This window comes from Bos taurus, chromosome 28 (genome assembly GCF_002263795.3).
Source record: "Bos taurus isolate L1 Dominette 01449 registration number 42190680 breed Hereford chromosome 28, ARS-UCD2.0, whole genome shotgun sequence".
In the NCBI taxonomy this organism is placed as follows: domain Eukaryota; kingdom Metazoa; phylum Chordata; class Mammalia; order Artiodactyla; family Bovidae; genus Bos; species Bos taurus.
In genome coordinates, this window is record NC_037355.1 from 28,798,371 (window position 1) to 28,824,561 (window position 26,191).

Genomic DNA, 26,191 nt, shown 5'->3' on the forward strand with positions numbered 1-26,191 from the left:
AAGGCAGAGGAACCAGAGATCAAATTGCCAACATCTGTTGGATCATAGAAAAAGCAAGAGAATTCCAGAAAAACCTTTAACTGTGTGTATCACAACAAACTGTGGAAAGTTCTTAAAGAGGTGGAAATACCAGACCACCTTACCTGCTTCTGAGAAATCTGTATTCAGGTCAGGAAGCAACAGTTAGAACTGGACACGGAACAACAAACTGGTTCCAAATAGGGAAAGGAATATGTCAAGGCTGTATATTGTCACCCTGCTTATTGAATTTATATACAGAGTACATCATGCGAAATGCAGGGTGGATGAAGAACAAGGTGGAACCAAGATTGCCAGGAAAAATATCAGTTACCTTAGATATGCAGATGACGCCACCCTTATGGCAAAAAGTGAAGAGGACCTAAAGAGCCTCTTGATGAGGGTAAAAGAAGAGAATGAAAAAGCTGGCTTAAAACTCAGTATTCAAAAAATGAAGTTCATGGCATCCAGACCCATCATAGATGAGGAAAAAATGGAAACAGGTGACAGTTTGCTTATTGGAAAGTCTTGGGCTCCAAAATCACTGCAGGTGACTGCAGCCATGAAATTAAAAGACGCTTGCTCCTTGGAAGAAAAGCTATGACAAACATAGACAGCGTGTTAAAAAGCAGAGACATCATTTGCTGACACAGGTCCATATAATCAAGCTATGGTTTTTCCAGATGTGAGAGCTGGACTATAAAGAAGGCTGAGTGCCAAAGAATTGATGGTTTTGAACTGTGGTGTTGGAGAAGACTCTTCGAAGTCTCTTGGACAGCAAGGAAATCAAACCAGTCAATTCTAAAGGAAATCAATCTGAATATTCATTGAAAGGACTGATGCTGAAGCTGAAGCTCCAATACTGGCACCTGATGGAAAGAGCCAACTCATTGGAAAAGACCCCGATGCTGGGAAAGATTGAGTGTGGGAGGAAAAGAGGGTGACAGAGGATGAGATGGTTGGATGACATCATCAACTCAATGGACATGAGTCTGAGCAAACTCTGGGAGATAGTGAAGGATATGGAAGCCTGGCATGCTACAGTCCATGGGGTTGCAAAGGGTTGGACATGACTTAGCGAGTGAATAGCAAATAGGCCGCAAAAAGGGAAAACTCCTTTTAACTCTCATCAGATTTTGGGAGTCACTTCCATGAGGGGAACTGGTGAACGTTACCAGGGCTGCAGACTCCTTTCTGTAGTCTTTGGATCATGATTCTCTGTACTGTGTCCTGGAACCCTTCTTCACCACAGAATATACCCTAACCACACATTCACTGGGAGAAACTCAAAAATTGGCAATATGAAAGAATGCCATATCCCTTCTCAGCTCACCCAAAAAAGCCCACTGTGAAGTGGTTGTAGAGGTGCAGCAGGACTTGAAGTCGTTTCCGTTCGTAGAGCGCCGGGTACATTGTCACCTTCATACCGTAACATAGGAGTGCTTAGTTGTGTCCGACTCTTAGCATCGCCGTGGACTGTAGCCCACCAGGCTCCTCTGTCCATAGCGTTATCCTGGCAAGAATACTGTAGTGGATTGCCATTGCCCCCTCCAGGGGATCTTCCTGACCCAGGGTTCAAACCACCACTCTTGTGTCTTCTGCATTGGCAGGCAGATTCTTTATCATTGAACCACCTGGGAAGCCAAATAAATGCCATTCTATTAGTAGTAGTAGTCATATCATATTTATTCCTTTATTCATGTACTCCCAGATGTTCCTTTTTTTATAAAAAAAAAAAAAACTTCTACCTATTTGTAAAAGTCTTAACTGAATTTCTACCTCTTCTGAGGAACCCAGCTTTACTTTTGTTTTCTTATTTAACTTTGCAAGGATGTGTGTCTAGTTTCCCTTATTAGTTTTTAAGTCCCTTATATGTAGGACTCATGCTTTATTTGTATCTTGACTGGTAGTTAGCAAGACCAGGAACACCAGAGATTATTATTCTGTTGTAGCTGTCTAACCATGAGCCAACATCCTTTGGTAGCACATATGGGACTACTCCTTGAACTTTAAAGAGAAAAAGATAAATAATCAAAAATCCAGTGAACTTAGAAATGTTTGTGACTGGGGGTGTCTCTCATGGACCTTCCTTCCACTAAGGCAAACCTGAGTAGTTTGTAGCCTATAGTTCTACAGAAAAGTATGAAGGGAATTCCCAGTCATAAAAAAAGAAACAGTAATTCAATTGGTTTGGTTTTTTTGCTGAATGCACTTTAAGCATAATCAATATCCACCCTAAGTACTTCATTGAATAGTTTAAATGAAACCAATGCATTGCACGTATTCCGCCTTGGCTAGAGGATGTCAATGTGTAGATTGTTTTCAAGTTGGATTTTATTACCTGACAGAGGTACACCATCTGGGTGCATGTTCTATGGAACTTCCAGGTATTTTGAAGGATCAAGTTATGGTCTTTAATTCCCTCCCCTTCCTTCACTCCTACCCTCATGTCCAGGACAAGTGTGATTTGCTATTTATTTTAGAAGATTATTTAAGACACAAATAATAAAACCAAAAGCAAACCTAGTGGCTCCTTGAAGGAGTGTGCTTTGGACTCAGATATGAAGTTGCCACATGCCACTTGTTTGGGTCGGTCTTTGGCATCTGAGAGGCTTTTCCACATACTGTGTGAACACTCTCTTCCTAGGAGAGTTTGGTCAGTTGGAACAGCGTTGGGATTTCTAGCTTATTTTCTGCTGAGGGAAAAATATGTCAAGTTAAACATTGCGGGATAAATGGAGGCTTTTGGGGGGCAGGACATTGTGGGGAGCTATTGTATCCAAAGTGTTACTCTGCTTTCTCAAAGTAAAGGAGAGAGCAGAGATCATACCAAGAAAACACAAGAGTGGAGTGAGGTGGAGAACACGATATAAGTACCTAAAATCAGATGCATATGGGAAGGACCTTCTTCATGATGAACTGCAAATTTTTTTTTTAAGTAATATTGCTTCTTTCTTAAAAAAAAAATACTTTGCCTTTTTGGTTTCAAAAGCAGGTTAAATAGAAGTTTATTATATCAGTTTGATACTTGGCAAAACTAATACAATTATGTAAAGTTTAAAAATAAAATTAATTAAAAAAAAAAAAGAAGTTTATTATAAAGTCTAGAACCATAGGCATTGTTGAAATTTACCAGCCCCCAAGAGTCAATAGCTAATTACTCTACATTTTTGGCTGTTCCACATAATTAACTCTGCTGCTTGATCTAAGGAAGCGGGGGAAGACCAGGCACTGCTGGATGATGTTAGGTCCTTGTTTAACCCTTCATGTTGTGCTACAAGACTCAAGAACCCATTTACTTGGATCTGTGAGGGGGTTTACATTTTGTAAGGTATTTTTTTCTACTCCCTCTTAAGAATGAAAATGAAAAGAGCATGCCTAATTCAGGAGTAGGGTGGGGGTGCCGGGTGGGGAGGAAAGGGGATTGCTTGCTTTGAATATGACTAAAAGGAAAGTACATAGGCTTTTGTTCATTTTCGTTTTTTCAGATCTTATCAAATTAATACTGTCAAATTTGAAAAAATGTGGCTCTGTTTTCTTAATAGATCTCTAAGAAGCAGGTGTCTTATGCAGATAATAATTGTGGTTTTTAAAAGCTAATGTGTAATTTATTTACTTAAAATCAGGCTGTCTTGTAGCATAATTTTCCTGAGCAATTTATTGAAGGTAAGTGCACTTTTTAACTGGCTACATATAATTTTAGGAGAGGTTAAAGAATAGATTTAAATAAGCTGGCTGCCTGTTGGCAGGTCTGAGAAGGGCAGAAAGTCCTACAAAGCAGTTATCGAGGGGGTTAGATCTCTGGATGTCTTTGTCTGTCAGGAAAAGCCTCTGCACTCCCAACAGCTCCCATAAATGTTAATGTGGTGCTGTGCAAGGAACGAGTGCTGGGGAAGCCTGTGTCTGAGCAGGCGTGGGTGTATATGAGAGGGCTGCTGGGCAGTCTGTCTCTGGCTGAAGTAGACTGCAGAGAGGCTTTGCCTTTCCTGCGTAGTGGTGTGGGGAATTCCTGCTATCCAGTGGATTTGGGGAAATTCCTAAACCCTGATATATTTTCAGCTCTAAAGTGATAATGGCCCTGCCAGAGTGAGGAGCAAAAACACGTAGGGATTGATTTTAAAACATGAATCAGCCAGTTCCTCGTGTATGGCTTTCACTTGCTTGAAAGAGCTCTTCAAGCTGACAGTCTTGCTGTTGTCAAGGGAGTTGGGATTCCACACAGTTCAGGGATTGCCCTTCTTTTCCTTTCCCCTGGGCTCCTCCTGCCTGTGGATATTCAGCACGCAGATGTAGTTTATTGATCCAGCAGGAGAGTCTCCCCAATTTCCATGTGTACACTCAGTCATTGAAGCAAATGGTAATAGTGGCTGCTCCACACAAACCTGGCAGAGCTGCTGCCAGCAGGTCTCCCGTAACCTTGGTGTCTCTGCAGCAAGGTTAGTGGCTGTGTATTTACTGGAGCTACAGCTTTCTTTTTCTCTTTCTCTGCTTCCACCCATCTCCCTACCTCCTGCCACCCCCTGCCACTTAGGTTCATAAATTTGCGTGGTTTGCAAGGACTAGATATGTATTTTACAAATACATTTTAGAGTTTTTAAAACAGTGCATTACAGAAATATATCCCAGTGTCCAAAAACATTCTCTGATTGTCACAATTAGTAGAAGGTTAAGGAAACAGAATATAAAATAGGTTATATTCTAAGAAGTTACACTTGTTGAGTAGGCATTTGTCTGACGAAATGAGCTTCCTTTGTGTATTGGCATATATTCCAGAATTGCAATGATTTTCATGTTTTAATGTATATGTGATATTCTGTTGGCTCGTTTCATGGAAATAAGTTCTCATTTTATCTCTGACCCTTGTCTGATTACAAGTAAGCTCCTACAAGGGCAGCACTTTTTACCTTAGCTTAATTTGTTTTTTAAAAAAAATTATTTGCGTAGCCACTTATTTTAATTTTATTGTTAGTTATCTAATAGTAGAAGTGATTGAAGGAATCTTTTTGGAAAGGAGATTTTTTTTTTTGATAGAAATTAAAGGATTGTTGGGCTTCTCGGTCACTCAGACAGTAAAGAATCCACCTGCAATGTGGGAGACCTGGGTTCAGTCCCTGAGTTGGGAAGATCCCCTGGAGAAGGAAATGGCAACCCACTCCAGTATTCTTGCCTGGAGAATCCCATGGATAGAAGAGCCTGGTGGGCTGCAGTCCATGGGGTCGCAAAGAATCAGACACGACTGAGCGTATAATCACACACAAAGCACAAAGGATTGTTGCTCAGCAACTCTTAATAGATGTTTATTGAGTATATACCATGGGAACATATTGAACACTTTATAGATTCTAAGGAAGAATAATATGTCCTTGGCTGCAAGGTGTTTCTTACCAACTCAAGGTGATGAAAGTTGCCCATGGAATAGTAAGTGAACAAGACTCTTTTAAATAAGGTATTAAGCTGTGCAGTCGAAGTTCAAGAATAGAATGGTACATAATGAACTGATTGGCCATAGAAATATTTTCATTAGACATGAGATTAGTGTTCAGAGATGTGCCTAAATAGTTAATATAGTTAGTAGTTAATATAGTTCAGGATAGCTGTTGGTGGAATTCTGGCTAGGTTTACACACACACATATATATATCCATTTTATGTTGTGTTTGAACATTCCAGCATTGAGTGAGCAGTCATTCTTTTTGCTACCTTTAAACAAGTCACATATAGTAGAAAGAGAGGAGTTTTTAGAATCAGATGCATCTGATTTCAAATCCTAGCTGTGCTGCTTCTTAGCTGTATAACTTACCTACACTTCTGTTTTCTCATTGGAAGAATTAGGATAATGGTTACTGATTCACAGATTTGTTGGGATTAAATTATTTTGAAACACATTAACATTGTTTCTCCAGTTTTCTCGCTAAATTCAGTCCTCCTGGAAACATGCGAACATTGGTAGAAAATGTGAGTTTGAGGTTTTAGGCACTTGTCCCTGTCCAGACCATCGAATCAGTAATCTACTACTCTCTACGTCTGTACATTCTGAACTTCAAATAGCAAAATAACTAAGGAAATTTACATAGAGAGAGGGAAAGATTTTTCAAGGACCACATTTTAACCTCAAACTTAGAAGGATAATCTTTCCATCAGCTTAATAATGTAATATAAAATGATTTTAATATTAAGCCAAACAAAGCATTATTTGAAAGACAAACCTGCTGCCCTTGGCACCTTGTAAAATAATTTATCTTGCTGGATCCAGCTGAAGTCCCACCTCCAAGAAGCCTTCTTTGATCAATAATAATTGATCAAATAATTACTGCCTACAATAATCTTGATGCACAGAAAATTCAACTTCTCTTGGTTATTTAAATTCCATTGAGTTTCCTCTCATTTGGCACCTAAGCATTGTTATAAACCAGTCTGTTTTATGATTGTATCGAGCTTTGGTAGTTAGATTGTTACCTCTTAGACATCACAGACCTTTTCTTATTGTTTATTTTCTTCACAGTATGTCTACGTAATAGGTACTGAACTGATGCCTTTTACTGAAGGAAAATGATAACAGTTGTCAGGAAACAAGGACATAGTCTCTTCTGTATTCTAGTCTGTGGAAGGAATTCTGGCCTGTTCATTTAGTAGATATCAAAGCCATTACCTAAACAAGTAGTTGTTGACTCTGAGTATATGACTCCAGCTGGTTAAACAACTCAGTGATAATGTAGCATCAAAATGATGGGATTACAGTGAAAACACAAAGGTAGTAGGCTGTATAAGCAGTTGCACATACAAACTACTGATGAGTAAATTTCATCCGCTGCTGCTGAGTCACTTCAGTCGTGTCTGACTCTGACGACCCCATAGACGGCAGCCCACCAGGCTCCCCCGTCCAGTCTACTTAGAAATGTTACACCATACCGTATTGCTAAAGGATAGGTAAAGAAGTGTGTTTAAAAAAATCATTTTTTAAATTTTGCATTGTCACCTAGTTGTACATCATGAGTAATAGACTCAGCAGAGTGTTTGCCTGCTAGTCTATAACATCCTCTGTTTTAAAAGCTGCAACAGTGGACCAGGTGCTTTGTTGGAATGAACCTCACATTTATTAAGTAAGGATGATTCAAGAGACTAAGCATTGGGTATGTCTGAATCTCTTCCTCTGACTACAGTCTAGAATGGGGTTTGATGTCTTGGAGCCAGTTTTGCTGTTTTCCTGAATCTTTTCTGTCCTGTTATCTATCTGTCATCTCAAGTGGGAAAATAAGACAGTGCTTAGAGTCCTTGAGTGCTATAACTGATTCATTTGTGCCTGTCTGGAATGATGACTGTGTCTACTCCTTGAGGCATATAGTGAGTGACTTTGGGGTATTAAATCAGTAAAAATTAGAAGTCAGGCTTGTGACTTTGCACTTCTTTCTTTGGGTCCTCCCACTGATTATCTCTGTGTTCACTAATGGTCAGATACACTTTAGGGACCTTGAAACCTACCACCGTCAAGTGAGCAGAATTGACACACAGAGTAACTTGACCATTTCCAAAAATGAGATTGAATGGCTGGAAATTTTGGGAACAGGGTACTTAAGAGTATAATCTTAGCACAATAGGTAGTAAGATGTTTTAGATTTAAGTGATACTATGTAATTCACATTCTGTTGTTGGTAGTATGAGTACCAGTTAATATGTAACAAAGTCACATGGCTGGAATTTGAGTGATTGCTGGTACAGTTTGTTGTAATATGACCTTTCTTAAATGTCTATAACTTCTGTGGCGTTTGAACTGCATTAATTTTAGCTTGATGTCAAGTAAGTGTTGGAGCTATAAGAATTTATAGTGCTAGTTTTATATTATAGTCTAATCATCTTATTGAGCATCTCTCTCTGATTTTGTTTTATGGGGGAATTCCATTTCCATACTACATCCAGATAAAATGAGGTTAAACCATGTTTGACACACAAGATTAGCTCTTCCCCTCATCCCTTCATTCAAATATAAGATTGGTGCAGTTCATCTCCAGGGTTTCCAGCTTTTCCTGTCTCTTCCCTTAACCCCTGTTGAGTCCTGTTCTTTCAAAATTCTCCATCAAATTTGCATCTAAGAAAAAGATAGACCATCAACACATTAATCTTTATGACCCTCCTGAGCTTTGGAAATTATATTCATATTTCAAATCATGGCACTAAAGCAGTTACCCTCTTTTAAGAGCATTTCAGACTTCATTAAGCCATCTAACTCACACAAGTATGGAGTACTTGAAAAGAAATTTGAAGACCAGTGAGCATCCCTGATCAGAGATCCTCAAAAGGATGTTGGTTCCTCTTCTCACCACATGACCCACCAGCCACTTCTGATATAATTACTGTCTTTTGTTCTGGTTTGAACAGTAGCACCATTCAGGAGACTTTAGGAACATGTTCTGTACCATGCATTGTCATAGACCACTTAAACTGTAGACATGTACATCAGAATTCTGAGTTCTGTAGATCTTTCTTATCCTTCATAGCATTGCAGTTCAGCGTTTGGTCTGGTTCTGGTATATGTCTTCCATGTTGCAAAATTCAGCGAAGGAGAAATAGGAAAAGACGTTCCCTGAATCTGTATCAATAGAATGAGATGGGCAATAATTTTTAGGCTAATTTTAGACTTTCCTGTTTTCATTACTTTCTATCCACCTTCTTCACCCTCATTTGGGGTGAGAGTGGGAGTAAGAAACACAGGAAGTTGTATGTGTTATATACTTCCCAGCAGCCTAAAACAAACATATAAAGATTGTCAACTGAATGAGATCTGAGGTGACTCGTATGTACTCTTCTTAGAAATTGTGATATTGAAAAGAAAGCTCTGCAAGATGATTCTGATATGTTTTATTTTTGAATCCTGTTATTTTATAAGTGAATAGAGATGGAAGTATGGAGTTGAAATATCTCCTGTTAAATTTAATCTCTTTTTGCTTAATAAAATAATAACCCTGGCTATTCCTGGAATTCCCTGGTCCTTATTATTTATAAGTTTGTATCTAAGGAACACTGTGGCTATACAATAAAAGCTATTGTGCTCAGAAAGCTTTGATTGCAGAAGTACTTTTGTGAATAATGGTACTTCAGTTGAAATGTAATCTCTTGAGATCATATATCCAGTATATAATTTAAATCATAATAGTGCTTTCATTTTGATTATAGAGAAATAAGAAACAAAGAAATATATTGTGGTTTGACAAAGATACATCAGAATTTTTGGAAGCATTTCAAAATCGTGAGAGCCTTCCTGATTGGTATGTACTTAGTAGATATTCTTCAGAATGATTGATTCTCTCCAGAAGGAATCGAGTTCATATGATATACTACTGGTAGTCTTTGTAGATTGGAGGGGGGGGTTGAAATAATATTTGAAGAGAAATAATCTTTTCGTTGTTGAGGGGTAAGGAGTGATGAGGGTGGCACTTTTTTGTCTGTCGCCCTGGTTATTCCCAACAATTTAAAATTAGTGATGGGTCTTAGGTCTTTAATTTCTTTATGTTATTAAATGACTATAATGTTTTAAAGTCAAATTTCAGTCTGTAAATCTCAGCTGCTGGCTAGCTATTTTTGAAAGCGGTGCAAAAAGAGAATTTCCCTTTAATCTCTTATATGGACTGCAAACTGTAATCATTGGTATTTATTATTTTCACTCCCTTTTGTTTTATTATTCTGTTCACCATATCATCTATATGCCTAGTCTAGGAGAAAAGGTATCAAAAGTTTTTTATGCTAATCTTTAGATGGATTCTCTTTAGAGGATGTCTTTCTATTTAAAACAATGCTAAAAACTATACCTTTTCTTTCTCTCTCTCTCTCTTTGTTTGAAGTTTCTGCCTAACTATATTGCCTATTAAGATAGGGGGAAAATTACTTTGTTTTCATCAGGAAGCCTTTCAGCCAATTTGCTTTCCTATAGTTATTGAAGTGCCATGAATCACCAAGTACAACTAATCTGAATAATTACTGTTTGAGTGCAGATGATCTCTGCACATTTATGTAAGAATATGAGATTATATTAATTTATTTAAAAATTTCCCCTTCTGAACATGTTCTCTTCTATGTGGGAAATTTTTTCTATGCTGAAAAGCAACAGTCATTTTTAAATGACTTTATCCAGAAGAGATTGCTACCTCAGTTCCGTTTATCAAAAGGAACCATATTGTGTAGTAAAGAATGAAGCCTTTGAAATCAAGTTTGAATCCTGGTTCTGTCACTTCCTCGCTGTGTGACCTTGGATAAAGTCATTCAGTGTTTCCATGTAAATATGGGAATAATGATAGTACCACCTCAGGAGTTTCTTTTGAAGATTAAATGACATCAATGCGTGTAAGATATAATGTATAACATGGTTAGAGCCCAACAGACGCTGGTGGCAATGATGATTCTGCTGCTTTTAAGGCTTACTGCAATTATATGGCTAGGAACAACAGATTTTGAAACCACTCAAAAAGAAAATAACCAGCAAAAGGAACACCTATAAGAAAATTTTTATAGAAGCTCTGTAGTCTTAGGCCACATGTTATATAGGTAAACAGTCCTACATCCTTTTGTGGCCATGAGGGTTTAATTTATCAAAGAGAGATATACTGTTGTTATCTATTGCTTTGTAAAAAGTCACCTTAAAATTTAGTGACCTAAGACAACAACAGTTATTGTATTATTATTGCTCATGGTTTGGTGAGTTGATTGGGTGTAGCAAGATGATAACTTGCTTGAGGTGTCCCGTGGCTATAGTCAAATGATGATGGGGTCTTCTTCGCACATGTCTGGCTGAGGCTGGCTGTTAGGTTGTACCTCAACTGGGGCTGTAATATGGAATATTTACATATGGGCTCTCTCTTTATATGGCCTAGAATTCCTCAGCACATGGTGGCTGGCTTCTGAGAGTGAGTATCTCAAAGGGCCAGGTGGAAGCTCTGTGGCCTTTTATGACTTAGTTTCAGAAGTCATATATCATTACTTCTCCCATACTCACTGGTCCACCCAGATTGGAAGAATCATAGACCCTCCTCTGGGTGAAAAGAATGATGGCTTCATCATTTTATGAGAAAAACCTGCAGGATGGGGTATATTGTGGTGGTCATCTTTAGTAAACACAATTTGCCAGTCTGCCCTCTGTCTGTAAGAATTCATATCCCACATGCAAAATACATTCAACTCCTCTATCAAGATCTCAATTCACATTCTATTATAGCAGCAATTCCAAGTCTGGGATCTTATCAAGCCCAGGTGTGAATGAAGTGCCTCAGGTACAATTCCCTATATTCGTCTCCTTGAGAACCATTCCTTCTTGATTTGAAGACCTGTGACTAAAGAGATAAGTTGTCTGCCCCACATAGTGAGTGGGCCAAAAAGTTCATTCAGGTTTTTCCATTGAATTTTATGGAAAAACTTGAACGAACTTTTTGGCCCACCCAATACGTTGCAACATATAATGGCAGGACAAGTATAGGATAACCATGATAGATCCTCCCATTGGAAAAGAGAGAAAAACAAGCCATACACAGCAGTTACTGATTTGTAGCAGTTCTGAAGTCTGGCCAAATACGTATTGCCAATTCCTTGATTAGGCTCAATTTTTCTGTCTATGGGATTGTTCGCTAAAATTCTTGACTCTGCCCTCTGGGCTCTTGATTCTGCTGAGTCATCCTTGCTTTTGCATAAAAATTAGTCTCTCTCTTTCTTTTTTGTTTGCTGTTGAGTTGCCTTATAGAAGTTTGGGAGGTCCAAAGCCTGCCTTCATTTAGTTTGTAATCTTTTCTATCCAAGTTGATAGAGTTTCTCCAAGCCAGTTTATGGGCTTCTCATTAAATCTGAGTTTATAAACTCAGTTCATTAGTCAGTGAAAGTGAAGTCACTCAGTCTTGTCCCACTCTTTGCGACCCCATGGACTGTAGCCTACCAGGTTCCTCTGTCCATGGGATTTTCCAGGCAATAGTACTGGAGTGGATTGCCATGTCTTTCTCCAGGGGGTCTTCCCAAACCAGGGATTGAACCCGGGTCTCCTGCCTTGTAGACAGACACTTTACCATCTGAGCCACCAGGGAAGTCTTCAACTCTAACCAAAAATTTCTCCAAGATAAACCCTTTTCAACCTTGCTAGCTCCCTGTGAGACAAGACCCTTAAGATTCTTAGAAACCCTGTTGTTTAAAGGATAGTATCCAAGAGGTATGCCCTTATTGATAGCCTTTTTGTTTCTGTTTGAAAGGATTTCTAAGGCACTGAAGTGGGACTTTGGTTCCGGACCAGAGATTGAAGTCGGGTTGCGGTGGTGAGAGAACCGAATCCTAACCACTACACCAGTGGTCAGTGACAAGGCCCAGGCTCTTCAGCTTTGCAGAGAAGAATTCCCACAAAGATAGAAAGTAATCAAGTAAAGTGTTTATTGGGAGAAGAAAGAGTACAGTACGTGTGGATAGATACATGGGCAGACTCAGAGAGAGAGTCGCACCCTCAGGGTGATTTGAATCACTTTTATGGGGCATTTTTTCTGGGTTTCCTTTGGCCAGTCATTTTGATTTGCCTTGTTCTGAGTCCCTATTTGGTATACCTCAGTATTCTCCCATGTGTGCATGCTCATCTCTTAGTTAAGATGGATTCTAGTGAAGAGGCTTATGGGTAGTTGATATCACTTATTTTTAGGTGGCGCCCCGCCTACTTTTTTGATTCCAGGGAGCCTTTCTGTGCATGTGTAGTTGGGGATGTCTTTTTGCCTTCAAGAATGAGAAACATGTGGTCTTTTATCTCTTAGCTAGGCAGGGCCCAGCCTCCTCCATCATCCTGCTTTAATGGAGTTTCTACTATTACCATCCGCCTGCAATGCAGGGAGACCTGGGTTCAATCCCTGGGTTGGGAAGATTCCCTGGAGGAGAGCATGGCAACCCACTCCAGTGTTCTTGCCTGGAGAATCTCCATGGACAGAGGAGCCTGGTGGGCTACAGCCCATGGGGGTTGCAGAGAGTCGGACACAACTGAGAGACTAAGCACAGCACAACACTGCTATTACAGAGTTTCTGTCCATAGGGGTATCTTTGGCAAATACAAAGTTTCTTTGAAATCCCATTTTCACATTCCCATTTGAAGCTTACATACATTTTTTTATTTTATTTTGTACTAAATAGGGCTTCCCATTTGTGCTAGTGGTAAAGAATCCACCTGCCAATGCAGGCGTAACAGACACGGGTTCGATCCCGGGGTCAGGAAGATCCCCTGGAGGAGGGCATGGCAACCTACTCCAGTATTCTTGCCTGAAGAATCCCATGAAGAGAGGAGACTAGCAGGCTGCAGTCCATAGGGTCGCACAGAGTTGGACATGACTGAAGCGACTTGGCACACTTAGCACTTACGTACTAAGTATGTATATCTTTTTATATATAAGGTTCTTTGGTATCCAAAAGTAGAGCATTCCTATGAAACTTTGTAAGCAGAAATGGCATAAAATGAAGAAGCATTACCTTAGGACAGCTCATGGTAATGGATGCATAAAATAAATGAGATAAAGTGCAGATACTCACAGACACAATTCAAAGCCCTGGTAGCTTGATGCTGAGATGCTGAGTGTGGTTCCCAGAAGGAGTTTGATGGTACTACTTTTGTCGCTCAGATTCTGCACTGCCCCTAACATGGCAAAACAAACACTGAACACTATTTTCATTTTTTGCCTTTTTTCATAAAAAGAAAAACCATCTTCAGGTTTCTTTTAGTTAGTGAAAGCAGGTACTAATGTAGGTTTTTCATAAAAGTGAAGTGAATAAAGTGAACTTGCAAAAAGTAGGGGAATATAAAAATTTTTCTATCATAACTCCAACAGAAATAAGCTCCAGGTAGTTGTGCCAGATTTTCCTCTAATACTAAGTAATACCTGGGCACGCTGTTACTTATTCACCCCGCAGTCTGATCACAGATTCTGATGCCTGGTTTTAAAAACATTGTGGTCAACAAAACTAACTTTGGAGCCTTCAGGAATCTGTTCTCCAGAGAACACTCTTATCTTTGTATACAAATTTTAGGTGTTGGATTATATTTAAAACTGTTTCAGTAAAGGGAGAAGCCCAAGTTTAGCATGTTATCCTTAACCTGGGAGGTAGGAGTAGGTAGGGACCATATCTATAGGGCTTCCCTGGTGGCCAGATGGTGAAAAATTCACCTGCAGTGCCGGAGACCCAGGTTTCATACCTGAGTTGTGAAGATCCCCTGGAGAAGAAGGGAATGGCTACCCACTCCCAGTATTCTTGCCTGGAGAATTCCGTGAACAGAGGAGCCTGGCAGGCTACAGTCCATGGGGTCACAAAGAGTCGGACACAACTGAGTGACTAACCCTTTCACTTTCACTTTGAAAACTATCCTTTACAAAAATTTATAGTACTTTTAGTGTTATAATACAGTATCATCTGTTAAACTAAATAACTGTTAATGTGTGATAGAAATTTAAAATGATTTAAAAATATAGGTGATGAGGGGTTCAAATTAATTAAATAATTTTCTAGATAGTTAATATTAACTCAGTACTTTTAGTTTTTGTTGAAAGTGTTTTCAAAAGATCTATGTTGTTGATTTTATAGGTATATAATGTGTTAAGATGACTCTTCTTGAATGATTTAATGCCAGGTAACTTCAGTGACACTTTGATGTACATTTATTTTTCATCTTCTAGGATTATGTTACAGAAGCTGTAGGATCAAAACGATTTCATGGAATTTTATAGTTAGGACCTTAAAACTCATCTCATCCAGTCCTCATGTCACAGATGGAGAAACTGAAGTTCAGAGAGGTGAGCGACTTGAGAGAGGTCACGATCTTAGCACTGGAGCTAACATTAGAACTCTGGCCTTCTGAGTTGTTCTTCCCACAGGCTCAACTTCCTTTTGAGAGGCTTGGGACTGACTCTGACCCACCGATTTCTTAGAAGATTATTTTTGGTAATTCTTTGCCAGTTGGTTTTCTTAAAAATGGCTACTTTACTCTAAAAGAAAATAGAAAACATACCTTGTTTTGTGAGCACTCTAGGTAGGTAGTTCAAAACCTTAGTTAAGCATGTTTTCCACATTCATAAAAGGTTTCCTTTAAGAATACATATATGGCCTTTGAGGAAATGTTCAGCTCAAAAATGGAAACTTCCACATTTGAGAAGAGGTCAGCCCGTTCTATCCTGAGGGCCATAAAGCATTTACTGATACAAATAGTTCTCGAGTCAGGCTCGTAGTGTATCCTGAAGATTTTCTTTGCCTCCTTTGAGACAACCATCTATCCTTGCGTCAGTAACTTCAGCATTTTCAGTGAGTCTGGCAAACATACAGGATAAACAAGACAAAGGCATTTTGTTAACCCCATTTCCACTTAAAAATATGTTTGTGGTAATTGGAATACAAATCAAGCTTGAGTTTTCTTCAAAAAGAAAGGTTTTATGAGTGACTCAAAGCTAATAGCTCTGGTCAGGGCTTCCGAATGATGTCTTAAAAGTCCTTTAGTGAAACTGTCAGGTACGTGTAAATGAGTCCTACAAATTTGTAGTTTCATCAGAAACTGAGTGAAAAAGGAAAATTATGGTAAAGACAAATACTTATTAATAACTACTCTATGCTGTTGGATAGTCAGGGCTCTCAGAGTCTGCCCTCCTCTGTATTCAGTCTGTATATATCTTCAAAATATTCAGCCTTTGTTTTTAAAAGCAAACAGAACATTGATTTCTTTGCATAATCTTTAAAGCTTTACTTTCTGTTTTGTGTTTTATGCCTTGATTTGAACATTAAAATAATATTTGTTTATATGTTTCTTCTAATTCTGTAAATACCTATTAGAAGTGAGCTGGTAAATCTGTACAGTCCTTTATAGAAACATCACCACTCAAACTTACATTGCAATATTTATACCTCTCGTGTAATTGCATTGAGTACCTTTTCAGTACAGCTTAATCAACATGGTTTCATCCCTGTACATCCTTCAGTTGATGTACCAAAAGAATTATGTCTTATTTCACTTGTATTATTCATGACTCACTGTTTCTGTATTCTCTTATAATAATATCTTCCCCCCATTCTTCTTTGTGAGTTTTATTGTCAGAGAAGATAGACTCAAAATAGAATACTTTTCAGAAGCAAAATTAGGTGGGTTTTTCCATCTGGATAAACTGTTTTGTGCTATTGTGGAGGAGACTATAGCTCATAAAGTAGATGGTTGGTTATTTTTTTCCCCTCTTGTGTGTTTGTTTTAGAAACCATTTCTACACAGAATCAGCAGCAGTTCTAGTTTTTCCTGTGTTTTTTTTTTATCCATTTGGCTCTCATTTTCCCCTTTTGCTTGCCTATTGTAATACTCAATGAGCCTAAGGAAACTGCAGAACTTTCATTTAATAATGCAGTAGTGGAAAGAATGAGCAAATACGAGCAAGTACTTACCTCAGAGAAACAAAAATCCAAACCCATGAATCAGGATTGTTCAATTTGTTCCTGAGTAGCATCCTCTACTATTCATTTATCTGTGCTTACTGGAAACTGTAAAGGGGACTTGTGTTTGAAGACTTTTTTTTTGGAGAATCTTAATATATATTCAATTCCTATCCTCCTAAATTTTTATAATAAATAACTTCAAACCTCCATTTTGTATACTTAGTATTTTATTATGAAAATTTTGAACTTTTACAAAAGTTGGCAGAATAGCTTTATGAATCCCGTGTATACATTACCTAACGTCATCAGTTATAAGCCATATGGCCAATATTTCATCTTAACTGTCACTTTGTTCTCTTGCACACACACATGAATATTGGATTGTTTTATGCAAATCATCTACCATATCATTTTTTCAAAAATACTTTAATATAGTTCTCTGAGATGTAAGTATAGCCACGATACCATGATCACGTCTAAAAATATCAACATATTTCCTTAATATCATCAGCGTGAAAATGGAAGTGTTAGTCACTCAGTTGTGTCTGACTCTTTGTGACCCCATGGACTGTAGCCTGCCAGACTCCTCTGTCCATGGGATTTTCCAGGCAAGAATACTGGAGTGGGTTGCCATTCCTTTTTCCAGGGGATCTTCCTAACCCAGGGATCAAACCCAGGTCTCCCGCATTGGAGGCAGATTCTTTACTGTCTGAGCCACCAGGGAAGCCCTTAATATCAAGTAACTAGTAATTATTCAAATTTTCCTAATTGTCCCATACATGTTTTATTATAGTTGGTTCATTCAAAGCAGAATCCAAACCAGGGCCATACATTATATTCTCTTTTAATCTGTAGGGTCCTGTTCTCTCACCTTTTTTTTTTTAAGGAATGAAAATGAATATTTATTTAGAATGTGAAAAAAGCTCTTACTACTTATACATTTCAAAAGCCAACAAACACATATTCCCGGATAGTAACAAATTTTTATTAACTACCTGAAACACTTCTTTGGTCCTTTTGGCACTGTGGTACTTTATTCTTATAATTTTTTGACTTCATACTCTTTGATCATTTCTTCATATAATAAAAGATTTTTAAGGTAATTTTCTGTAGAAGGCAATAGTTAACTCAGGCTTTTCTCTAGTATGGTTAATTAAAATTTGTTTTTTATTGTTGAAAGTTTGAGTGCCAAAAAGGAACAAATTGACAAACAGATGCACTCTTGTTTGTAGTACTACTACAAATAAGAGTACAGTTGATTCTGTTCTGTGCTGTTTTCAACAAAAATGATAAAAAAGGTGTGGTGCATTATAATTGTATGCATGTGTTATCAAATATATTTCTGACAAATGAGAGTTTCATTTTGGCTAGGTGTGAATGAGAACTGAATCTTTCACTTAAATTTTTCCCCTTGTCAATTATTTGTTAAGATGAATCAGATCATTTGTGCTATAGAAATTCCCTATAAAATTTACTAATCCTTGTGACATATTTTAATGTCTTTTAACATATTTTCCTCTCTCCTGTATTTCTACATATTGTTAATTAAGTGTAGAAGTTTAAGCAGATTCTAGTTCAGTTTTGTTGGCAAGAATACATTACAAGTGATTCTGTATAATTCCTGTTGCATTACATCAGAGGGTACAATGTTTATTTACCTTTCCTTTTGTTCGGATATAGTACCACAACCCCCAGTTTTCAGTTCAGTGTTTTTAAGCAGTCTAAAAGCTTGATGTTGAAACCTTGCTTTAAATAAATCAATTTGGAACTTTTAAACATTCCAAAACAAATTGTTTTTCTTTTGTAATTTTAGATATGTAATGTTTTCTTTTGAAAAAGGATTCTGCTCAATTCTAATTCCCAGAATAGACTTCCTTAAATGAGAACTATAGGGTAAAAAAGCTAGTTAATTAAATGAAGATTCTCTTAAGTTTTGTTTTGCTTCTTCGTTCCACATATATTTATATATATAATAAATACTGAGACCCTGTAATGTGCCAAGCACTCTAAAGGTGGCATGGTTCCTGCTTCCATGGAGTTTACAGATTAATAAAGGAACAGATAGTAATCAAATAATCTCACAATTAAATATAAATTATATTTTTTCAGTGCTTAGAATAGAGATATGAAGAACTCTAAGAGAATTTATTAAGGGGATTTGATCTAGTCTGGTTTTCAAGGAGGTAGTAATTGAAGGAGATCTGCAGAAATGATCAGCTGAAGGAATACATTGGGATCTTTCTTTAAATAGAATAAACTGGGGTCTTTCCGTAAATGGACTGAATGAGGCCCAAAGAGGAGAATGTAGAATTTAAGTAAGTGCAAAAGCAGTGTATACTGACTTATAGAAAATGAGAAGTCTGGTATGAAATCAAGCCAGAGATAATAGGTCGGCAATACGTCATGAAGGGCTTTGCAGACAGCTATGTGGAGGTCTTGAGACCCTTAATTCATTCATATTTGCAGATATTATTTGAATGAGCATGTCTGTTATGTATTAGGTACATTTCCCTTATTGCCAGGAACATATAGTTGAACCAGTCATGAAGCTTGTGCTCCAGTAGTGGTGTAGGCAGAAGGGAAGGGGACAAAAATAAATCAATAAGATCATATAGTGAGAAGCACCAAGAATAAAATAAATCCAACTCTGTGTTCATGGTAACTATTGAGCTACTTTAAACTGAATAGAAAGAGAGGACCCATCTGAGTAGGGGATTTTAATGAAACCTGAATGACAAAAAGGAACCAATCCATGAAAATCTGTGGAAGGAACATTCTAGGCAGAGAAAAGAAATTGTGTAAGGCCATAAGAGCAGAACATGGTTGGCGAGTTCAGAGAACTGTAAGAAATCATTGGGCTGGGATCTATGGAATAAAGATGACAGAGGTACAAAATAAGATCAAAGAGGCATAGAGCTCCTGAAGTGAAGTGAAGTTGCTCAGTCGTGTCTGACTCTTTGTGACCCCATGGACTGTAGCCTACCAGGCTTCTCCATCCATGGGATTTTTCAGGCAAGAGTACTGGAGTCGGTTGCCATTTCCTTCTCCAGGGAATCTTCCCAACCTAGGGATCGAACCCAAGTCTCCTGCATTGTAGGCAGACGTTTTACTCTCTGAGCCACCAGGGAAGTCTATATAGCTGTAAAGCCATATTACCAAAATAGTAAAATTCAAGTGGCCTTAGTTTTATGTGATAATGTTTTGCTAACATTAAATGGCCAACACAACCTGTGCAAAAGGGGAGTTTTGGGGAGAATGGATATCTGTATATGTAGAGCTGAATCCCTTTGCTGTTCACCAGAAACTATCACAACATTATTGATTGGCTATGTCCCAATGCAAAATAAAAAGTTAAAAAAAATCAAATGACCAACATAAAAGATGATTATGGTACTCATTTTCACTGCTTGGATTCTTCTGAGTACGTCATACATCCACTACTGTGTGTGCTGTGATGTCTCAATTCTCCTACCATTTTTTCCTTCTTTTCGAAATTTTACAGGAGCTTTGTATAATCTATTATAGTCTCACTTACCTGCATAGAACTTTTCACTAACACAGTGTAAAACACAAATGCGGAAGTGAATTTCATAGCATCATTCTAGTTTATCTAGTCTGCATAGCACAGCTCTAGCGAGTGACATTTTTTTAGTAATTCATGTGGGTTCTTAAGTCCTTGAGAGACAATAGTTATTGTACTGCTTTTCACACATAGAAGCAGCATTTTCATACATTATTTGGACACCTAGGTAAGTTTAAAAACCTGACTTTAGCCATAAATAAATATCATTAAAAGGTGATTCATCTTGGAGTCAGCGTGGGGTAGAGGGGAGACTCTGACAGAATTTAATAATTCCTCATTCACAACACAGTCAGCTGAAGTAAAACCTTAAAGACAATCTTGAGGAAGGTATTAGATCAGATCAGATCAGTCGCTGAGTCGTGTCTGACTCTTTGCGACTCCATGAATCACAGCACGCCAGGCCTCCCTGTCCATCACCAACTCCCGGAGTTCACCCAGACCCACGTCCATCGAGTCAGTGATGCCATCCAGCCATCTCATCCTCTGTCGTCCCCTTCTCCTCTGCCCCCAATCCCTCCCGGCATCAGAGTCTTTTCCAATGAGTCAACTCTTTGCATGAGGTGGCCAGAGTACTAGACTTTCAGCTTTAGCATCATTCCTTCCAAAGAAATCCCAGGGCTGATCTCCTTCAGAATGGACTGGTTGAATCTCCTTGCAGTCCAAGGGACTCTCAAGAGTCTTCTCCAACACCAAAGTTCAAAAGCATCAATTCTTTGGCGCTCAGCCTTCTTCACAGTCCAACTCTCACATCCATACATGACCACAGGAAAAACCGTAGCCTTGACTAGACAGACCTTTGTTGGCAAAGTAATGTCTCTGCTTTTGAATATGCTATCTAGACTGGTCACAACTTTCCTTCCAAGGAGTAAGTGTCTTTTAATTTCCTGGCTGCAGTCACCATTGGCAGTGATTTTAGAGCCCAGAAAAATAAAGTCTGACGCTATTTCCACTGTTTCCCCATCTATTTCCCATGAAGTGGTGGAACCGGATGCCATGATCTTCATTTTCTGAATGTTGAGCTTTAAGCCAACTTTTTCACTCTCCACTTTCACTTTCATCAAGAGGCTTTTTAGTTCCTCTTCACTTTCTGCCATAAGGGTGGTGTCATCTGCATATCTGAGGTTATTGAGATTTCTCCCAGCAATCTTGATTCCAGCTTGTGTTTCTTCCAGTCCAGCGTTTCTCATGATGTACTCTGCATATAAGTTAAATAAACAGGGTGACAATATACAGCCTTGACGTACTCCTTTTCCTATTTGGAACCATCTGTTGTTCCATGTCCAGTTCTAACTGTTGCTTCCTGACCTGCATACAAATTTCTCAAGAGGCAGGTCAGGTGGTCTGGTATTCCCATCTCTTTCAGAATTTTCCACAGTTTATTGTGATCCACACAGTCAAAGGCTTTGGCATAGTCAATAAAGCAGAAATAGATGTTTTTCTGGAACTCTCTTGCTTTTTCCATGATCCAGCGGATGTTGGCAATTTGATCTCTGGTTCCTCTGCCTTTTCTAAAATCAGCTTGAACATCAGGAAGTTCATGGTTCACATATTGCTGAAGCCTGGCTTGGAGAATTTTGAGCATTACTTTACTAGCGTGTGAGATGAGTGCAATTGTGCGGTAGTTTGAGCATTCTTTGGCATTGCCTTTCTTTGGGATTGGAATGAAAACTGCCCTTTTCCAGTCCTGTGGCCACTGCTGAGTTTTCCAAATTTGCTGGCATCTTGAGTGCAGCACTTTCACAGCATCATCTTTCAGGATTTGGAATAGCTCAACTGGAATTCCATCACCTCCACTAGCTTTGTTCCTAGTGATGCTTTCTAAGGCCCACTTGACTTCACATTCCAGGATGTCTGGCTCTAGGTCAGTGATCTCACCATCGTGATTATCTGGGTCGTGAAGATCTTTTTTGTACAGTTCTTCTGTGTATTCTTGCCATCTCTTAATATATTCTGCTTCTGTTAGGTCCATACCATTTCTGTCCTTTATCGAGCTCATCTTTGCAAGAAATGTTCCTTTGGTATCTCTGATTTTCTTGAAGAGATCCCTAGTCTTTCCCATTCTGTTGTTTTCCTCTATTTCTTTGCATTGATCGCTGAAGAAGGCTTTCTTATCTCTTCTTGCTATTCTTTGGAACTCTGCATTCAGATGTTTATATCTTTCCTTTTCTCCTTTGCCTTTTGCTTCTCTTCTTTTCACAGCTATTTGTAAGGCCTCCCCAGACAGCCATTTTGCTTTTTTGCATTTCTTTTCTATGGGAATGGTCTTGATCCCTGTCTCCTGTATAATGTCACGAACCTCATTCCATAGTTCATCAGGCACTCTATCTATCAGATCTAGGCCCTTAAATCTATTTCTCACTTCCACTGTATAATCTAAGGGATTTGATTTAGGTCATACCTGAATGGTCTAGTGGTTTTCCTTACTTTCTTCAATTTAAGTCTGAATTTGGCAATAGGAGTTCATGGTCTGAGCCACAGTCAGCTCCTGGTCTTGTTTTTGCTGACTGTATAGAGCTTCTCCATCTTTGGCTGCAAAAAATATAATCAATCTGATTTTGGTGTTGACCATCTGGTGATGTCCATGTGTAGAGTCTTCTCTTGTGTTGTTGGAAGAGGGTGTTTGTTATGACCAGTGCATGTAGGCCAAATGTGCTTTTACTGAAAAAATTTTTTATATATACTCTTGGTGCTTCTCCTTGGAGCCAATAACTGTTAATGTAGCGTAAGTCAAGAAAACTAATAAAATTTGCTCAAATTAAATGAGTGTTTTTGGGTTTTTTTTTTTTTTTTTGGTTATTTTTTATTAGAAAGGGAGGCTAGTCATCATGAAACAAAGCCCAAATTTTAACTAAATTCTAAATTGTTTATTGGAACAGTGAACCTAATGCTTTGATTTTTCTGCCTCCTTTTCCTTCTCCATATTTATACTATCTTTGTCCTCCCCATCTTTACCCCCCACCCACCCTCATCCCACACACAAACTTTCCTTAGAGAATCGACCTGGTACTGGATTTTTAACGTAAGTATTGACTGGCTGTCCTAAGGGATGGCCAACAGAAGATAGGATACAGGGAGTCTTCTCCCTTTTCTCACCCAGGAACATGTATTAGTCGTGAAATAACAAGGAGATCCAACCAGTCCATTCTAAAGGAGATCAGTCCTGGGTGTTCTTTGGAAGGAATGATGCTAAAGCTGAAACTCCAGTACTTTGGCCACCTCATGCGAAGAGTTGACTCATTGGAAAAGACCCTGATGCTGGGAGGGATTGGGGGCAGGAGGAGAAGGGGACGACAGAGAATGAGATGGGTGGATGGCATCACGGACTCGATGGACGTGAGTTTGAGTGAACTCCGGGAGTTGGTGATGGACAGGGAGGCCTGGTGTGCTGAGATTCACGTGCTCACAAAGAGTCAGACACGACTGAGCGACTGCACTGAACTGAACATATAAATTACTATTCTGTTAATGTGTATGTATACATTATTGGTAAGATAAACTAATGAAATAGAAGAAAACTTAAAAAGCAGTCAATCATTGATTTCTCTCCAGATTCTGTTTACTTATTTAAACATCTAATTACTTTTCCAAATAGAAACAGTCACTTAGATACAAACTAGTCAATGAGCAACATGAAACAGGAAATTTTTAGTACTTTTTAGACACTTATTTTATTTTACTTAATGATAAATGATTTCTGTAAGAAATGCTTAGGAAGAGAATAACATTTAAAGAATAGATACATTTTACAACAACATATTATTATCACTATTGGATATTAGGTTTCTTTTGTCATTATATTTAGCAGTTGGCCAACCTTTTCTTCCTCCTGTTATCTCTGAAACTCAGCCAGATTCTCTTCTTTGATTCCTATGCAGAGCTCATTACCAGCCAAGTAAGAAAGGATTCAAGTAATGTTAGCCCTGAAATTAGATAAGTCTACTGTAGAAATTTTTTGTGAGATAGGAAGTCATGGACATCTGAAATAATAACTTCAAAAGGCTTATAGAATACCAAGAAAATATTTTATAGTTTGACACAAGAAGAAAGTTTCCCCCAAAATTTGTTAAATTTTCAGGTATATTCTTCATGTTCATGGGATAGAAAACTGTTAGATAAAGGAAATAATAAGAATCTAATAACACACATTTTTAAGGTAATTTTTTAGAAGGAAGTATCCTTCTAGTACTTTGAGGAAGAGTTGGGATCCATTTATTTTGTGGAAAACGTTGAAAATTATAGAAAGTTTTGGCCTTATCCTTTGAGCAAAGAGAAGTGAATGAAAGTGTGTTGAAGAAGTGATGATACTAATATCATCCAATCTTTATTTAGGAGGGAGTGACTAGTACACTCTGATGAATATATTAGAAGGATAGGTTCTATTGCAGGAGTAGTTAACAATAGCAAAAAATAATTTTAGTGTTTTTTGAGTGTCAGTGCTTTTATACATAAGGCCTTTGCTACTTACATCTGGATTTATAGATGCAGAAACTAAGGTTTTAGATAGTTAAAAACAAAACTTCAAAATCACAAAGCTAGTAAATTGGGGAGCTGAGATTCAAATTCATTTCTGACTTCAGGACCTGTGTACTTAACCTCTGGATTATATACCACTGTTGGTAAAAAAAAAAAAAAAAACTAAAAAGGAGTGAAAAGGGTAGACTTGATGATACATGGAATTGACTGGGAGTAGGAAGTGCAGATTCTAAGATGACTATGAGGTTTTAAGCCTGAGAGAATAACCAGAAGATTGGAGTTAATTAATCAAAATAGGAAACACTGGAGTGGAACAAGTTTGGGAACATACAGTTTAAGAAACTGTAGGTATATTTGACAGAGATATCTAGCAGTTGGAAATTTGGATCTGAAAACCAATACAGAAAGGACTCAAATTATTATTTTCACTGTGATAACAACTTGGAAGTTCTAAAAACAAAGGTTGAGCTCCTCATGCGTAGAGAAGTGTGACAGACGAAGGCAAAGAACAGGCCTTAATGAGTATTTGGGGGACAGCTGAAAGAGCAATAGTCAATGCTGCTGCTAAGTCGTTTCAGTCGTGTCCGACTCTGTGTGACCCCATAGACAGCAGCCCACCAGGCTCCCCCGTCCCTGGGATTCTCCAGGCAAGAACACTGGAGTGGGTTGCCATTTCCTCCTCCAGTGCATGAAACGAAAAGTGAAAGTGAAGTCGCTCAGTTATGTCCGACTCTTCGAGACCCCATGGACTGCAGCCTACCAGGCTCCTCGGTCCGTGGGATTTTCCAGGCAAGAGTACTGGAGTGGGGTGCCATTGCCTTCTCCGAATAGTCAACGAAGGAGATAGAAATAATCGAAGACACAGCAGGGCAAGAAGTAAATTCAGGAATTCTTAAAATTCAAAGAAAGGAATTTCAAGAGGGACAAGGTAGTCAGCAGTGTCAAATGTTTCCAAAAGGTATTAATATATGAGAACTGAGAAGAAGGCAATGGAAAATTTGGCAGTGAAAAAACTAGTTTGGGTAGAAAGTATTAATAGAATCAGTGAAGGTAAGAGTTTGTGGGGTGGGTGAATGGATGTAGTTCAGAAGAAGACATGTTTCAGTTTTGGGGAAGGAGCCAAAACTGAAGCAGTAAAGAGATTAACCTCAAAAAGAAACACAGATGCTTCTTCTCTGGATATAGAATAAAAAAAAAAACGAATACAACATTGTAATTCAACTATACAATAGATAGATAGAGGGGGAGGAAAGGGGGTGGGAAGGAGACAGGGAGGGAGAAAGGAAGGAAGGAAAAATAAATTGAGAAGCTTTTCTGTGGTAACAAGAGAAATCTTGGAAATGAATTTCATAAGATCTTGACCTTGGTAAAGTCACTGAGAGGTATAGGAAGCAATCCTGAAAAGGTCTGTAGGGGAAAAGTCTGAGTATCTACCAGAAGTATGTGAAAATATTTATTTACTGAGCAAACTTCATCCATCTGACGTTGGATAATATGAATTTGTATCAGTGTCAGTTAAGACAGTTGTGTTACCTTTTTAAATAGTCCTTGCCTCCTCCTATGATAGGAGTTGATGAAGTGGATTTATCAGTAGCAGGGGTTGACAAAGTGGATCTAGGAGGTCAAGGAACCTGAGACACCAGAGAACATAATTAAAACAAGGCTTATCCTAAGAAGGGAAAAAAGCAAGGAGGATAGGCCTGAATATGCCAAGGGAGAATATTGA

General features: G+C 38.3%; 1 protein-coding gene across 4 annotated transcripts in view; it reads left to right on the top strand.

Annotated features, from left to right (window-relative positions):
• MCU (mitochondrial calcium uniporter) overlaps positions 1-26,191 on the top strand; it is a 195,096-nt gene that overhangs the window by 89,349 nt on the left and 79,556 nt on the right. For 2 of the 4 annotated variants that reach the window (XM_059882562.1, XM_059882563.1), the window contains exons 4-6: positions 9,186-9,277; positions 12,233-13,377; positions 14,678-14,794. The exons of the other annotated variants lie outside the window; for them this stretch is intronic. In XM_059882562.1, the coding sequence (XP_059738545.1) occupies positions 14,762-14,794 (33 nt within the window). In that variant the 5' untranslated portion in view covers positions 9,186-9,277; positions 12,233-13,377; positions 14,678-14,761. The remainder of the gene's footprint in view (positions 1-9,185; positions 9,278-12,232; positions 13,378-14,677; positions 14,795-26,191) is intronic. 4 annotated transcript variants of the gene reach the window in all.